Here is a 17622-nt window from a genome sequence, read left to right on the forward strand (position 1 = left end):
TACTATTTTTCGCAACAGGAATCACAACAGTAAATAGAAAAAGATCTTAATCAACCTGTTTGTGATATTCTTCTCTTCCTATTTCACAACAGTAAATAGAAAGAAATGTATCTATCAAAGAAAAATTCCACAAGCAAACGAAGCGTCGGTCTTTTAGAAAGTCGAAGATGGTCATTTGACTCATTTCTATCAATAATACAGTTTAGAGTGTTGGAAAATGACTGAAAATTTAAGTTTAAGATTATTGAGGTTAATAATGAATTTGGGAACAGAAAACAACAAAAGAGTTTTAGCTGGCAGCTTGGCTAAGAGAGGACCGTCCTCAACGTAGATGTGATTCTCAAGTCACTTTCCACATTGTAATCTCAAATCAACCATGCACGTGCATACGCAATAAACAGGTAGATGATAATGAAATAAGGGTCGTCCAATCTAATTCTATGACCCACAAAATGTGAGAGAGAATGTGACTTAGTATAATGCACAACACATTGGACCTGGTCTACCAAGTTTCAACTCCAGGATGACCAAACAAGCAAAGGTGAAGAACCAACCATTCCGGTCAAAGAATTAGTCTGCACATGTTCGATTGATAAATCGAAAATGACATCCAAGGGAAAGATTAACAAGAGAAGCGATACTGTTGTGAAACACAAAGCAACCACCATTAGTTTATCAAAAAAACATTGTATGTTTGAGAAACTGTTACAATCAACTAATTTTACTAAAAATTCCATAGTTATAAGAGAGGAGTTATGAGAGGAAGCCACATCAGTATAGTAAAGAGTTATGAACGAGTGAAAACTAAAACAGTTTACGTATATTTATCTAAAACTGTTTGAATTGGAAACTTAATTAACTTAAAACATTTTAGTATCCTTAATCATCAACTCCCTAACAACGCTATCATGGACTCCTCATTATTCAGCCTATACGTACGGGTTCTCTTTTAAAATATACCAATGGAATCGATATGCTTGCTCACTCTGGAGTTAAATTCTTGTTTCAATGCAATCTAGAGCTTAAGCTAGATAAAACCTGAAAATATACGTTTGTCTTGTCTCAAGCACTATTGATTTTTTATTTTTAATAGGATAGTAAAATAACTTGAAAACAACTAATAAGTATGCCAAACTAACAATATCCTTAAATTCCTCCCTAAAACGTTACCACGAGACCCTTATTTCCAAAACAAATTCACATTACATTGCCGAGTTTTTTTCTGCTCCTATTACTGATTAATGAAAAAAGCATGACACCATATTGACAACTATATACATTTATGATCCTTCCCAGCCTTCAACTATTAACACCAAAAGAAGCAAAATGACAGAACTCAAATGGATATGTATTTCCTTCTCACTAACACTTTTGCTAAGCTTATCAGTTGGAGGAGCCCTTAACATAGACCAGAAATGGTCTGGTGGAAATCATTTTGGTTACCAGGGCGGGTTCTGTCTTCCCGGTCTGTGCATTGGAGGATCTGGTGGTAGCAGAGTCCACTTCGGCAGGGACAATTACGGTGGCGGATATAGACAGGCCTTGTATTGCAAACCGCTAACATGTTATGGTGGCTCATGTGATGCACTCCATTTACATTTAGACAAGGGACTGTATGAATCTCTCGTAAGCAAGAATGCCGAAAAACTCCCAGCAACTGTTGGTTTCAACATCCCAGGGTCCTTTAAACAAAATGTCAACAGAAACTATGAGTTCAAGGAGGTGAAAGAAGCTGCAATGGCACCACAGTCTAACTAGCTAGCTGATGAGGCTTAGTCTATATTCTATAGTTTGTATCAATATATTAACATCCTATGTATCTCATCATACTGAGTTGTTATCACGGTTATAGTAATAATGTAAAAAAGGCAACTAAACTAGTGAGTAGACGTTCCGACGGTTCCGTAGTTTAATATAATGATAAAAATTTGACAATTACCAAGGAAAACTTAGTGTATACAAAATATATCATGCTTATAAGTGTGTTAACTAGTGTTACATTAGTAATGTGTAACTTTATTTGTTTATAAAACAGTCGATATGTCCGAGTGGTTAAGGAGATAGACTAGTAATATTTATTATTTTCCCCAACTCCAACCAATTTTAATTATCAAAAAAAAACTTTATTTGTATTTATTATTATTTAATTTGCGATTACAATTTATTTCACATTACACATTCCTTGTAATGTGAACTAGTTTGCTGAAAACCAAATTTAACGTTATCTAAAACAATACATATGGATATAAAACCTAATTACCTGTATAGATATAGAATTATAGTTTATAGAAAATCGACGAAGTCATTTGATTGACATGGTCGGGATTTAACGTGACCGGATCCATGCATGTAAAAAGGGATAAACTAAGGAACGTCTCGTACTAATTTATCTCCGGCGGGAAATTAAAGCGGTAGAGATGGGATGGGAGTGGCGAGTTTGACGTGGTGGAAGAAAGCGACGGAGAAGAGGACAGAGGCAATGAGAGCAAAGAATCCAAATCCGATTATAAGAGAGAAACCGGCGAAGATCAGGTCCATCGCCGTTTGAAAGCTCATTATTCCCATCATCGATTTTTGAGTTGTGGGATAGTTTAGTTAAGTTAGCTTTAGAATTGCTTTGAATTATGAAACAATTGAGAGAGGGTGCATGGAACAGAATGCGTTGATATTGTGAAACTCGCATGGCCACGCAAATCTACGACATCTTGAACTATTATTCTCTTAAAATAGAGAAAAGAAAAAAACAATAATTAAACTCCGTCTGCTGCGAACAAACAAAAAAATCCATCTAAACACTACAAGAAATATATACATTGATAGCACAAGACGATAGCTCATTTTCCGTAACTGCTATGAAAGATAATATTTTTTTTAATCACTATACAATAGCACTAAAACAACATAACAAAACAAATCATCAACCGGGAAGCTAAAATCATTTATTCCGCCAATATTTTGAGAAAAAAAAATCACTTAAGCGCATCTCAGATCCAAAACTTTTAAGTGTCAAATTTTTTTTAGGCAAAGAACGAAAAACATACCTTTCTCTCTTTACCACAAAACTTAAAAAAAAAAAAAATCCCCAAATCTAACCCTAGGTCGTCTCTTCGACTCTCCCGTAGATTCCACCGTGAAGTCTTCACCGCGATCAAATTGGTTGCTCCTAGCTCAAGACCGAAGACGCCAATGGAGATAACACAATCGGGACAAGGATCAAGATAGAGATCGACACTGAGAAAGGGATCGAGACAGGAAGAGAGAAAGAAAGAGAGCGAGAGAGAGACCGCGAGCATGACCATCGTGAAGGAGCGAGAGGAGGAGGCTAAGGCTAGGAAGAAGGCAAGGGTTGAGACATTAGTTGAGAGACAGAGGGAGAAGGAACTCAACACCATTAAAGGCCATTATCTCAGAAGTAAACATTCAGAATTGGTCTTTGTTGCAACTTATCGATTTGACTCTAACAAGAAGGAGGTAAACAGTTCATAATTGGTCCTTGTTTAAGTTTTCTTAAATTGGTGAGTGAGAAAAAAAAAATCAGATCTGCTAAAGTGTGGTTAAACATCAGTTTCGTTGTATTTTAGTTGTGGTTTGTTTGTCTCTAGTCTCTAAAGTCGAAGACATCCTTTTAATTTCTCCTTGTAGGGTTACATATGTAAGAGCAGCAATTCTTGAACATCTCATGAATGTTGAGGTACTCCAAATACTTTTTTTGTTCTTCTTTGAGGATAAACCTGATGTTGAAGTTAATTTAATTAGAAGCTTTAAATTTGGATGTTTATTTATTTTTCATGCAGCTGGGTGTTAATCACTGATTTATGTATTTGCAGGAGTTGAAGTGAAGCCAAGAAAATTGTTCACTCTTATGGCTATCGAAGCAACATTAATCAGAAGACTTCACCATTCCCAGGTCCATACCTTAATTTAAAAATTTGGCTATCTAGTACTATTTATTAATTTCTTTGATTTTAAAGATTTGTGTGCTGTAGTTGTTTTAGGTTCTTAGCTTTATTAATTTGGTTGGGAATAAGAGCTTTTGCTATGCTAAGTTTGTGTTCCTTGTCTCTAAAGACTGTATGCAACTTATTTCCTAATGGGTATCTGCTTTGTACACTCATCTGGGTCTGGCAGAAAGGGTTGTTAGTTCGTTATATAATCAAACAATCCCTTATGTCTATGTTCACGCCATATTAATTATATCTAAGAGTCAAACATATCTTATAACATTTCTCTGTGGATGCTTTTGATTATGAACAGGGATTTTATGTTCATGTTTCTTATAAGCTTCAAGTATTTCCCCATATAAGTTGCATCTTTAACTGTAGGTTATTCATGCGTTATAAGACTCGCCCTTGTTGTGTTTGGTCACTTCATTTTCAGTAGTAAGCTGGTTTTTAATTAGATGGTATGTGTCTGATATAATATTGTTGTCTTTGCAAAACTTTTGTGAACTGCGCAGAGGCGGTGGTAGAGGAGGAGGGGGCGGCTATGGTAGTGGTGGGGGAGACAGAAGAAGAGATAAATATGGTTCAGGGCCATAATAAAACCACCATGGGGAAACCAGTCTCGTTCATATTTATAGAAAGAGAAATCAATGAATCAGCTGTTATGTGTTTTAAGATTTTTAGTGCTAACTCACTCGCCGAGGCTATATTTACTGAAGGTTTCTCTGGAGGATGTGTACCTTGGAACAATGAAGAAGCTCACACTTTCTAGAAATACTCTCTGCTCCAAGTGTAACGGGTTAGCACATTCTTCTTCATTCTTTCACGTTTTCCATTTTGCTCTTTTGGTCTATTTATGTTACAACTATATCAGCCCCCAGGTTGTTAGTATGAATTAGCTGAAGCTTAGACATATATAGTCTTTATCTCGAAATGCTTTGTAGTATGGTGAAGGTTTCTTTCATTTAACCCATCTATTATCATTCTTATTGCACCATTGTATGGATAAGTTGTGATAGCTGTTTAAGATGTCACTACACCATCTATTAACAAGGACAAATTTACAAATGGTGAGGGAAGATCAGTGACTGGTGTATTTCAAGACAGCTTTGGTGGAGCCACAAAGTACCAGCATGGTATACCACTCTAGAGGAAGATCAGCTCAAGGAAGTTGGTGCGTACAACTACCATTGGGTTGTTACTAGAACCAAGGAAGAAGCTCGAAAAGAGGCTGCTCAGAAATTTGCTGGGAACAAGCTTGAACTCACTCAAGATCCTGTACTTGTCAAGTTTGCTTCTATTCTTTGTGATGTTAGTTTTATTTTGTTTAAGTTTTGTGGCACTTTGTTATGTAAGACTTTTGTAAGACTTTTTTGGTTAATGTAATATTAAGGTTTATTTACTATATGTTGATTATTTTATGAAATATAAAAATATAAATCTAATTAAATAAATTTTGAAAAAAAAATACTATGATAATAAATAAAATAGCACTAATTTTGTGATATAGTAAAATATATTACAACCTTTGATTAGTGCTATGATATATCTATGGTAGAAGCTTCTAGCATAGCGTGTAAAATGACTTATAATACTATTTTAAAAAATTAGATAAACGCCATAACAAAGCATTATGCTACTGCTATGGTAGAAGACTCTACAATAGCATACATATCTAGCGCTATTGTATGTGTGGTACCTACAATAACAGTGGCCTAACATAGCGTTTGTGAAAAAGCTATTAAATACGTATTATAGCGTTTCTCTACCGCTATCAATGTAAATATTTGTTGTAGTGAAAACCATTTTTTTTTTTTTCAGATTATGGACCATTGATTTGTAACCCTCGTAGCCCGAAGTAATTTTTGTTAGTCTATTTGTTTGTAGTGAGATTCGAACCCGTAATCCTTTTGGGCAGGGGATCAAGAATATGTTAAATCAAAACTAGCCATGATGGATTCAATGAGCTGCACTCTAATTGTGTGTTTTATATAAATGAATAAATGAAGAAAGTTGTAATCGTGAGCTTAATGAGTCATGAAGCACTTGAAAGTTGAAAGTAAAGTAGAGAGATTGAAAGATTATATCATTAATTATTCTAAGAAAGCGTGAGAGGTTAGTTGAGGTAGCGACTCGTCGATGCACCATGTTTCTTCTTGAGGAACCTTTCAAACTATATATCTCAATTTTTTTTAAAGAGCATACTTAATTAATTGATGATCCAATGGATTTTGAAGTTTGTGAGTAATAATTTAGCATAAAGTGACTTTATTCCCTATACATCATCATTTCTAGTTTATATAGTCTGCTTGAAGATTAACAATCCAACTAAACTTTGTCTTTTTACTTGGAAGTATAATTAAACTTAATATATCAAATTTCGAGATCGTAAAAGTGTGGATTGATGGCATTTGTGGCCCTTGCATAGTAGCGGAGGAAACAGTACATCATGTTTTTGTTCCAACTTTTCTCAAATTATTTTATTTATATCTAAATAAACATAAATATTAGACTTTATAGCTTATTTCATCGACCAATATATTCAAATATTTGATTTTAGTTAATATTTTTGAATTTTAGTTTAAAAGTACTAATCGAAGTAATCATCCTTCAGCTGGTCGAAGGGGCGACTAATGAAAGTCAATTAAAGCTTTAGAGTGACAGTTTCACATGCTCACAATGGAATTATTTTGCTGATGCTACGGACCATTATGGTCTGCATTGATATTAGAAAGCAAAATATTATAATTTAGAACGTAACTCTAACTAGTGCCTAGTGGTAGAGGTTTCTTGTTTGTATTCATTCAATATTATTGTTTCTAAGGTTTCTTATCTATTATATCATTTTTTTTTTCAAAGAAAATAGTACTAGCTAGCAAGATTGATAATTTTGAGTAAGTATATGATAATTTACTAAAATGCTAGTATTAGCAAATGAGAGAAAAGGGTTTATTTTATTTTTATCGAATGTACATTAAAATATATATTCATTGAATATTCTTGTAAATAGATATTGTCATGATGATTTTCCAAAATACATTTGCAATACGTGGATTATGTTTGTCAGAAAACCAAAACAAATATTGTATGTGAATTACAAAGAGGATTCGACACTTTCAACTTCTAAATTAATTAGTCATCCATTTGCTAATCATGATTCAGGACAACAAAAAGAGGTAATTTAAATTACCTCTTATGCCTCCCCTGTGCAACCACCTCCACCAACATCTCCTATGCCACCATGCAACCTCCTCTTACGCCTCCCTTGTGTAAGTAACATCCTCTTACCACCTCTTATGCCTCCCCTGTGTAAGTAACATCCTCTTACAACCTCTCTTATGCCTCCACTGTGTAAGTATTACCACCTCTTATGCGTCCCCTGTGTAAGTAATCTCCTCTTAAGTATTACCACCTCTTATGCGTCCCCTGTTCCACCATCACTACCGCCATATATATAACTTCCTTTTGTCTCCACGTCGTAACTACCATTATTGCACCTGTTTTTTAGGCATGAAGGTACCGTCGATCCCTGGTGGGATGTGTTACTAGTTAGGAAACACAACCACTTTAGACAGGATCGACTGGTGACATAACCTCAAATTTAATTATACTTAAACATTAAAAAAGGTAACCAACGGGTTTTCCTTTAGACCGATTTCCTCAATAATGTGTTGTGAGTTTATTGGTTCACTCCCGGTGTGTAACTGTCTCTTGGTTAAGTCATTAAAATAATCGGTAATTCATTAATAAAAAAAACCATAAAATCATAATCTTGTGCGCCTTTTATCCAAAAGTAACTTTTAAAAACCCTCTCACCACCCATTGATTCATTCACACAATCTTAAATTCACTTCGTTTTCTTCGTTACAGTTTCAGAAACTTTACGTAGCAGAGAACACTCTTCTCCATATATAGAAAAACAAAAACACAAACTATTCCGCTCGATCAAACGGTCCAGATCTTATCGCCGTCTACGTTAAGAAACCTATTAAGCCTGATCTCACCAATCATCTTCCTTGACTTGGAGTTTTCTTCTCGAAGTTTCATGTTCTCTTCTATAACCTTATCGTAACCCTCCTTGGCTCGGCTTAACTCATCGACGAGACATTTGTTCTCGTTGATGAGCTGAACAAGCATAGACCACAGTTCGTCCATGTGTCGCCGTTTCCGCATACGCGATCTCCGAGCTGACTCGCGGTTCGATACCTTCCTTCTCCGCTTCCGCTCATCATCTTCCGCACTCCGGTTAGAGTCTTCTGACGTGGCTGGCAAGTTTACAAGTGGAACGCGATCGCCAAAGGTTTTGAAAAAAGACTGCGGACTAGGGTTTGCACTTGGAAGGTTATAGACAAAACCAGCCATATATACAAAACAAACAGTTATGTGTTCTTTTGTAACCTTTCTTAACAAGTATGATGGTATAGATCCATAAGATGCACTCTAATTTGGTATTTATAGATGATTAAATTGAGGGTAGTACTGTGACCTTACAGTACTAACAGCTAATCCAAGTGGCTATATAATACACGTAAACTTTTAATATAATACTTCTCATGTATGATGAAGAAAAAGAGAAGTTGTAATCGTGAGATTGACGAGTCACGAAGCACTTGAAATATGGCATGAAGGGTACCATTGCGAGACAAAATCAAAGTTTATATTATTAGTTATTCTAAGAAAGCGTGAGAGGTAGCGACTCGTCGACGCACCATGTTTCTTTTTCTCGAGGAACCTTCCAACCATATCTAATTTTTTTAAGAGCATACTCAATTGATAATCCAATGGTTTATGAATACTGTGGGTAATGATGTACCACAAAGTCACTTTATTGCTTATACATGCATTATATATAGTGTTAAATAATGGACAATGGAGAGATTTTACCAAAACTAATATAGTTCGTGAAGCATAATTGCGAGAGTGAGTTGTGGTCGAATAGCTAAAGTAGTAAAATTTGATATTAGCGCATTAGGCCAATTATCTTAGTCAATTAGAGTGGATTTCACTTGGGGTTGGGGGATCGGATTGGTTAATTTTGCAGCTCTAGCTAGCTTTATTAGGCCGTAATTAAGTAGCACTTATAATAGTATTTTATCTAAGTAAAGATTAGATTATCGATGTTTAATATGTAAGTAACGAAGTTTCCTTGATCCGCTTTAAGCCAATCATCTTAATGTCATCAGAGATGAAAGTTTAATTGCAAACGAGTCTTTTCATATAATATGTACGGGTGCTTGCCGTGACTGAATCATGTGACTTCTTTAATGCCTTGTGAGAAGATCTTAATTGTACAGTTTTAGCCATCGTGACATTGTTTAATTAGCTAACAATTTTGCGACTATAAATTAATTCAATAACATAAATTAATAATCATGTTATTTATAATTGTAAATTTATCGATTATTTTTTATAATTTAGATTATTTTCTTAATGATCGCTAACTCATTGGTAGTATAATAATCAATAGACATATTTCATATGATATCAGTTTTAGAAGGAAAAAAAAAGCACTTGTGATTGATCAAATTTTCTTGTTTGTATTATAATTTTAAATTCTAGTGGTAGAGATTTCTTGTTTGCATTTTACTAATTAAGTTTCCACCTAACTAACTGTACTCTTGTTTGTTAGTTTCAAAAACTTTCACCATTCCAAAACATAAACCTTTCGAGTCCATATCAATTTATTAAAATTTTCTCACTAATATACACAAAAAACGTCGATAATTTCCTTATTACTTGTGAAAGAAGCTGCTAATTATTTTTTGTCCTTTGGCAGATTTATTGTGTTTTAGAAAACAATCCAGCCAAACCGGAAAAACTCTCTTGGGATGATTTTGCACTAACTGTCAAATCAGGGAGAAAGATTATGACAATTAATCCTTCATTCACTTTTAATAGACTAACCATGCATCACGACAATGTTAGGCATCTCGATCCAAATAGAAATCGCAAAGCATAGGGAATTGAATACTAAAAACATTGTAAGAAATGAACAATTACTTTGACTTTTGCAACTTTCAATTTTCATAATATTTTACCACTTACATGTTTATATGCTTTAATAAAGTGTTTTTGAGAAGTGCTTTTTGTTGTTTTATTTCTTTCCAAATTTTATATTATATGATATGACAAGGTTTTTTCTAACTTTGCCTAACAACACGATAAAAGATGCTCTATTTTTGTACACATATCTTTGTTATCAATTTTATATTTTAATTTTGACATCATTTTATTTGTAATTAATATAGTGTATAGTTTGCTTTTCGTTTTTTTTCTTTTACATTGTTATATAAATATATTTCTTCCACTTTTAGTTTTAACATCTATATACCATATAATCTAAATATAAAAATTACTGATCAAACCAATTAAAATATATAAAAAATTGAAACCAAATTAATTTAGGGTACCCTAACTTAAAAATGTAGAAAATTTTCTAATATATGAAAAACTCACATTATATTCAATAATTACATATATTGTATTAAAGACACAACTCACAATAAATTTTATGGCATATATATAACAATAAAATAAAGTAAGGTTTTTTCAAGTACATGTTAATAGTAATCATAATCACAACTTATTCTATATTAATTCTTGAAAATGTAACTCCCATGATATTTGACAAAATTAAAAAAAAAACTCATCATATTAATACCTTAATGTATTAATTTCCATATAGTTTATGTTTTACAAAAAAGAAAAAAACCACAAAATTTTTTTCTATAAATACCAAGGCAAAATCTTCACCACACATTTGGTTGATAAATTTACACTCAAGATGACACTTAAGATCACTTCGTCATAATATTTGTTTATGAGTAATATAAATATCAATAACTATTACAATGCTTGTTACTTTTTACAATATTTTTTCATACAATATCTTATACTTATAATACATACAAATTCTTTAATAATTTGCTTATATGTAAGTAGGGTTGCCTCAATTCATTATGACTTTTCATTTAATAGTTTTTAACTAGGGTTGAGTCTTTTTACCATATTATTTTTTTATAATAAATTTTTATTTTGATGGTTGTGTTTTTTAAACTCACAGTTATATATGTTTAATATTTATGAAGTTTTAACTCTACTTATTATTTTCTTTTTTTGAGATAATTTTTAATTTTAATATTAGCATATATTGAAGATTCTATAATATATAATTCTAAATTTAAAATTTAATTTAATTTTTTTTTGTAATACTTCCCCTGCGATATCGCAGGGGTCTGAGTCCTAGTACTATTAGTAATACACACTTCACTTTTGACGTTTACACCTTTCATAATTTTTAACCACTTACCAGTATACATGCTTCAATAAAATGTTTTTAGAGACTTTCGATAAGGTAGCATGTGACACATCCTCTAGCTCGGTTAAACGAGCAGAACTGGCCAAATCACATAACAACTGCATCATAAAAAAAAGAAGCAAAAGTGTTTATACTACTATGACTAGAGTAATAAAAAGACTTTACCTCGAGGTCTTTGGTATTGTAGCCAAAGGTCACAGTAGCCAACATCTTTAAATCTACATCCTCACTCAGTTCAAAGTCTTTCTCAAGACAAAGCTGATTCATAATTAGGGTTCTGACCATAGTACTAGGGGATGAATCATTACTCTGTTCAAATAATAAACCAATAAGGCAAGAGTTATAGTAAACAGGAAAAAGGAAAAAAGTAGAGCAAGAGTTAGTAAAGGGATGTGTTTTATGTTGTTTTACCTCTCCCTAATTAGTCTTATATATTTATCTCCAGTGTCCTTAGGACTTAAACATGCTACCACCATTACCATTTCCTTCTTACGAGATGGTAAGTAAGCACACAATTCAGCAAAAGCATCTCCTAGGAGTACTCAAACCATGTTTGCAAACTAAATAAAAGCTATTTATGGATTAAAGCAGGCTCCCCGAGCATGGAACGCACGCTTTACAAAGTTTCTAACTAAGTTGGGTTTTGTAATGAGCAACGCTGACAACTGTTCGTCTATAAAAAAGGCTCACAACTGACATATATTCTGTTTTATATTGATGACATCATGTTAAGTGCTTCTTCGGTGGATCTACTGCAAAGGATAATAGACTGGCTAAAAGCTGAATTTCCTATGATGGATTTAGGTAAACTTTGACACTTTTGGGGTATCAAGGTCGACTACAACAACCAAGGATTGTTTTTGAGTCAACATACTTACGCTCAAGACATCATTAACAGGGCTGTCATGGCTGAGTGTAAACCATGTGCGACTCCGGTTGATCTGCAATCCAAGCTTTCGGCAACAGAAAGAGATACGATACCAGACCCAATGACTTACAAAAGCCTAGCTGGGGCTCTTCAATACCTAACCTTCACGAGACCAGACATTGCTTATGTCATTCACCAAATCTGCCTCTACATGATCCTCGCATCCCGCATATGAATGCTCTCAAACGTATCATCCGCTACTTACAAGGCACGATAAAACATGGTTTACAGCTTGTGCAAGGTAACATTACAGCGCTCACAACATATACTGATGCTGATTGGGCAGGCTGTCCGAACACACGGAGATCTACATCAGGTTACTGTGTCTGTCTAGGCTCCAATCTGGTCTCATGGTCTGCAAAACGCCAACAAACAGTTTCAAGGTCGAGTTCGAAGGCTGAGTATAAAGGAGTGGCCAACGTCGTTGCTGAACTAACGTGGATACGCAACTTAATGCGTGAAATACATCTATCACTACAAAATGCTTCTATTGTTTATTGTGACAACATCGGCTCCGTATACTTAGCTACAAACCCAGTCCAGCATCAAAGAACAAAGCATATAGAACTCGATATACTTTTTGTCCGAGAAAAGATTGCTATAGGCGAGGTAAAGGTGATACATGTACCATGTTCTCTTCAATATGCAGACATATTTACCAAGGGTCTACCGACTTGCCTCTTCAACGAGTTTCAAACCAGTTTAACCATCCAAAGTCCAGATGCTTCAACTGCAGGAGGGTGATAGAATATAGGAATATTTGGTTCAGCTAGATAGCTAATATCTTGTATATATTGTTTCTTGTATCCTGAAACAACCTGACCCTTTTTTTTTTTAATAATTAAATACAATGTAAACAATTATGCAGCCTATACTACTAAATTAAACCAACCCAAACCACAACTCCTCATTAAACCAATAACAACCAGTACACACAGCGGAAACATACCAACCATAAAAAACCATTACAACATCAATTCAATAACAATCCTAAGCATTCTATCCATCAACCTAGCATATCTCTATCCAAGGTTCCAACAACATATCCAACAATCCAATAACACACAAACGAGACCCTAGATCATCCTCCTCCTCATCGCCATGATTCCACAACACAAACCTGCACACCACAAACAACAATTGAGATGCGTAAGTATTATCACAAATACTTAGTGAGGCAATCCTCTCATCTACTGGGCTATACACACAAGCAACTGAGAAACCAATGCTTAACAAATGACAACCAAACACAAACAAACCAGGAAAAATCACGAAACAAGCAACTTGGTGTCGACCGACACCAGAGAGGTGTCGATCGACACTGGCCAAACATGGTGTCGACCGACACCTAACTGGTGTCGATCGACACTTCCTTCGCAGACGCGAACTGCACGAATCCGAACGACGAACCTCCATTTCAATCCGCCTACAATCTGTCCCAAACTCTCCCAAAAGCCTCAGGAACCTATAATAACCATAACACAACCACCACAAGCAAGAACAACACCACAAAACACAACAAATCAAGCAAACAAAGGATTCTCAGGCTTAGATAAGCCATGGTCATGCACTCACCTTATCAACTGATTATAACAACCAATACAACCAGTTGAGACCCTCCTAACGTCTGAAACAGCCCAGAAACGCCCTACAACAAGCCACACAACCAAAAACGACTTATAGCAAAACTGGACAGAAACATCAGAAAAGAACAGTCTCAAAGACGAAACCCTAAAATGAAAACCAACCGTTAACTACCAAATCGCTCCGGTGAAAAGCTATCCCTAGACGTCACAAAGCTTCCCACAAAAATTTCAGCACGATCAGGAACCAGACGAGACCTCGATCTCAATTACAATCCCCGATGGTTCCAACTCGCGTCTGAGAAAACGTGACTCACGAAACTGCCAATAACTCATCGAGTTTAAATTCAAAACTACTTCTGTAAAAAGAAGAATGACGATGAAAGAATTGGGAATAAACCTACCAAATTTCATTACCTTTGAGAACGATTTGATATGCCGAAACTATTTCCTCCCAAACCCTAACGATTCTGCTCTTTCTCCTTTAATCTCCTTCACAACACAATAGGCTCTCTCCTCTCTCTCTATCTCTGCAAACGGCGACCAGACACCCTAAAACCCTTAATTTTTCGCTTCTCCACTTATATACTCGGTTTAGATAACTAAACCAAACCAACCAAACCAAAATCACGAATTAAAACAAACTCGACGAACCCATAAATAGTAGTGTCGATCGATACCACAAGGGTATCGATCGACACTCCTACCAAAACCGCATAATCCGGTTCGTGGATGTTACATATCCCACATATATAGGGTAATCTATGTAACCTCTTTGGCTATTTAAGGTATGCTAAATCAATGAACCTCCTCAAGGGGATTTCATAACTTTCAAACTGGGATGGAGTGAATTTTCCCCCAAGAACACAACGACTCAGATAGGTGACGTAGCTACCGTCATTCACGGCCATCAATAGCTCCTGCAACTCTTTGTTTGACCAGCGTAGAGGCATTTTTACGTTCTTCTTTCTTCTTTCTTATTTCTTCTTTCCGTATACCTGTTGGATAAGCTTCAACATTACTTAGAGCTCAAGTTAGTCTTATCAAGTTGGATAAGGACTATAGGAGCTCATCATTATCTTATTAAGAATTAGGAGGTATCTAGTTCATAATAGGAATAGGATTAGTAAAGGATTTCTAGTTCTATAAATAAGGTTGTTGAGTTGTGACAATCCTTAAGAAACATAAGAGGTGTTTAGTTTTTGAGTTATATTTCTAAACATCAATAAGAAGAGTTATTTCTTTAAAGTCTTTGTATTTCTGAAACTTTATTTGGTATCAGAGCTTTAAGGTAAGTCGATTTTATAAGCTATCAACAGTCGAGATATGGCAGACGGTGATAAACTCGTTGCAGCAACCCTCGGACGTTAGGAGAGTGCTCCTTCATCGCTACAATGTCCTATGCTGACAGCTACTAACTACACTGTATGGGCTATGCAAATGAGGATTATGCTGCGTGTAAACAAGGTTTAGGAAAATATAGAACTAGGGTCCGATAATGCTGATTTGAATGACATAGCAACGACATGGATTTTTCAATCTATACCCGAATCCCTTATTCTCCAGGTTGGTGATCAGAAAACTCCAAGAGATATTTGGAACATGATCAAGAACCGAAACCTGGGTGCAGATCGTGTCAAGGAGGCTCGACTGCAAACACTTATATCTGACTTTGAGAAGCTGAGGATGTCGGAGTCAGACACAATTGATGACTTTGCCAGTAAGTTATCACAAATCTCGTCAAAAGCAACCTCATTAGGAGTTCCAATAGAAGAGTCAAGGTTGGTTAAGAAGTTCCTGAGCAGTCTTCCGAGAGAGAAATTCATACAGATTGTTGCTTCGCTAGAACAGGTTCTTGATCTCAATACAACAGGGTTTGAAGAAATCATCGGGAGGCTTAAGGTTTACGAAGAAAGGACTCTACGTAACAGTAAGCAGGATGATACACAAGACAAGCTTATGTATGTGAGAACTGATCAACCAAACTTTGTGAACTCAAGAGGTCGAGGTCGTGGACGAGGAGGCAGAGGAAACAGAGGTCGAGGCAGAGGAAGAGGCTATCAGCAGGATCATCCTACAAATCAAAAGGAACAGAATCAGAACAAGGAGAAAAAGGATAAGGTTCTGATCTGTTTTAGGTGTGACAAACCGGGTCATTATGCCTCTGCCTGTCCAGAAAGAAATCAAAATCAACAGGAGGTTAACAAAACAGAAACAGAGGAAGCTGATGCAGTCCTTTACATACATGAAATCGTGTTTCTTAATGAAGAAAAGCTGTTACCGAAGAAGTTCGAGCAAGAGAAAGTCGATGAAGGAACTTGGTACTTGGACAACGGTGCATCAAATCACATGACTGGAGTTAAGTCTTTCTTTTCGGAGTTGAATGAGAGAATTAAAGGTAGAGTGAGGTTTGGAGATGGTTCATGTGTTGACATCAGTGGTAAAGGTTCAATTCTATTTGAAGGAAAAAATGGAGAACAACAGTTAGTAAGAGACATATACTACATACCGGAACTCAAAAGCAACATTCTAAGTCTAGGACAAGCAACAGAGCATGGTTGTGATGTTAGAATGAGGCAAAACTACTTGACACTACATGATCCAAGAGGAAGACTCTTAGTAAGGGTACTAAGATCTCAAAACAGACTCTACAGAATCAACCTGAAAATTGGTAACCCTATCTGTCTGCAAACAAGACCCAATGATGATACATGGAGATGGCATGCGAGGCTTGGGCACATAAGTTTCAAGACCCTTCTGAACATGTCAACACAGCAGATGGTTTATGGACTACCGAGAATCGAAAAAGAAAACCAACTATGCGAGTCATGTCTGGTTGGAAAACAAACTCGTCGAGTTTTTCCTACTGCAACACAATATCGAGGTTCTAGGACCTTGGAGATTCTACATGCGGACATGTGCGGACCAATAACACCCGCTACGTTGTCAAGAAACAGGTATGTGTTCGTGATAATTGATGACTGCACTCGATATTTGTGGACCATACTACTAAAGGAGAAGAGTGAGGCGTTTGAGAAGTTTAAAGCTTTTAAAAATCTTGTTGAGAAAGAGTGTGATAAGTTGATCGTTACTCTGCGTACTGATAGAGGAGGGGAGTTCACTTCAAGAGAATTTCATGAATTTTGTGAAAAGAATGGAATAAGGAGACACTTGACAGCCCCCTATACTCCACAACAAAATGGAGTTGTTGAAAGGAGGAATCGTACGCTAATGGAGATGACAAGGAGCATATTAAAAGCTATGAATGTTCCAAACTATTTCTGGGGAGAAGCAGTTAGGCATTCAACATATTTGATTAATAGAGTACCTGCAAGAGCTCTAAATAATCAAACTCCCTATGAGTGTTTTCGAAACACAAAACCGAGTATAGATCATATTCGTGTTTTTGGATGTCTTGCTTATGCAAAAATTGAACCGGTGAACTTGAAGAAGCTTGATGACCGGTCTCAAACACTTGTTCATCTTGGGATTGAGCCAGGAACTAAAGCTTATAGGCTTTATAATCCAACAATAAGAAGAGTTGTTGTAAGTCGCGATGTTGTTTTCAATGAGAAGGATGGTTGGACTTGGAAGGGAGCTAATGAGATAGTCGAGAAAGCACCAGGTATGTTCAATATGACTTGGGGAGGAGTTGTAGATGATGGACATGCACCATATGTGAGTAACCAACCAGAGAACAATCATGAAAACAGAGCTCAAGTCGAGCAAGATGAACAGGAGGAAGACATAAACGAAGATGAATCTGAGGACGAAGAGATTTAGTATGATAATCAGCCTGCAGATGTTATTCAACAACCAGAACCTAGGAGATCTGAAAGACAAAGAAGGTGT

At 35.7% G+C, this 17622-nt stretch overlaps 1 protein-coding gene, 1 long non-coding RNA gene and 2 pseudogenes across 3 annotated transcripts; 2 read left to right on the plus strand and 2 right to left on the minus strand.

The window, feature by feature from the left end:
* Positions 1 to 1265: 1265 nt before the first annotated feature.
* Positions 1266 to 1880, plus strand: LOC104787945 (uncharacterized). The gene has a single exon (XM_010513607.2). The coding sequence runs from the start codon at positions 1327 to 1329 to the stop codon at positions 1756 to 1758; it is 432 nt and encodes a 143-aa protein (XP_010511909.1). The 5' UTR covers positions 1266 to 1326; the 3' UTR covers positions 1759 to 1880.
* Positions 1881 to 2386: 506 nt separating this feature from the next.
* LOC109133046 (uncharacterized) lies at positions 2387 to 2625 on the minus strand (annotated as a pseudogene).
* A 298-nt stretch (positions 2626 to 2923) lies between these two features.
* On the plus strand, positions 2924 to 5346 carry LOC104760729 (uncharacterized). The gene is made up of 5 exons (XR_015558560.1): positions 2924 to 3471; positions 3643 to 3691; positions 3828 to 3907; positions 4457 to 4740; positions 5027 to 5346. It is a non-coding gene; the product is annotated as an uncharacterized LOC104760729 (long non-coding RNA).
* A 2356-nt stretch (positions 5347 to 7702) lies between these two features.
* On the minus strand, positions 7703 to 8363 carry LOC104787946 (basic leucine zipper 8 pseudogene; annotated as a pseudogene). Its single transcript, XR_015558561.1, has one exon. The product of XR_015558561.1 is annotated as a basic leucine zipper 8 pseudogene (transcript).
* Between the last annotated feature and the right edge of the window lie 9259 nt (positions 8364 to 17622).

This window comes from Camelina sativa, chromosome 5, assembly GCF_030686135.1.
Source record: "Camelina sativa cultivar CO46 ecotype springtype chromosome 5, ASM3068613v1".
Taxonomy (NCBI): domain Eukaryota; kingdom Viridiplantae; phylum Streptophyta; class Magnoliopsida; order Brassicales; family Brassicaceae; genus Camelina; species Camelina sativa.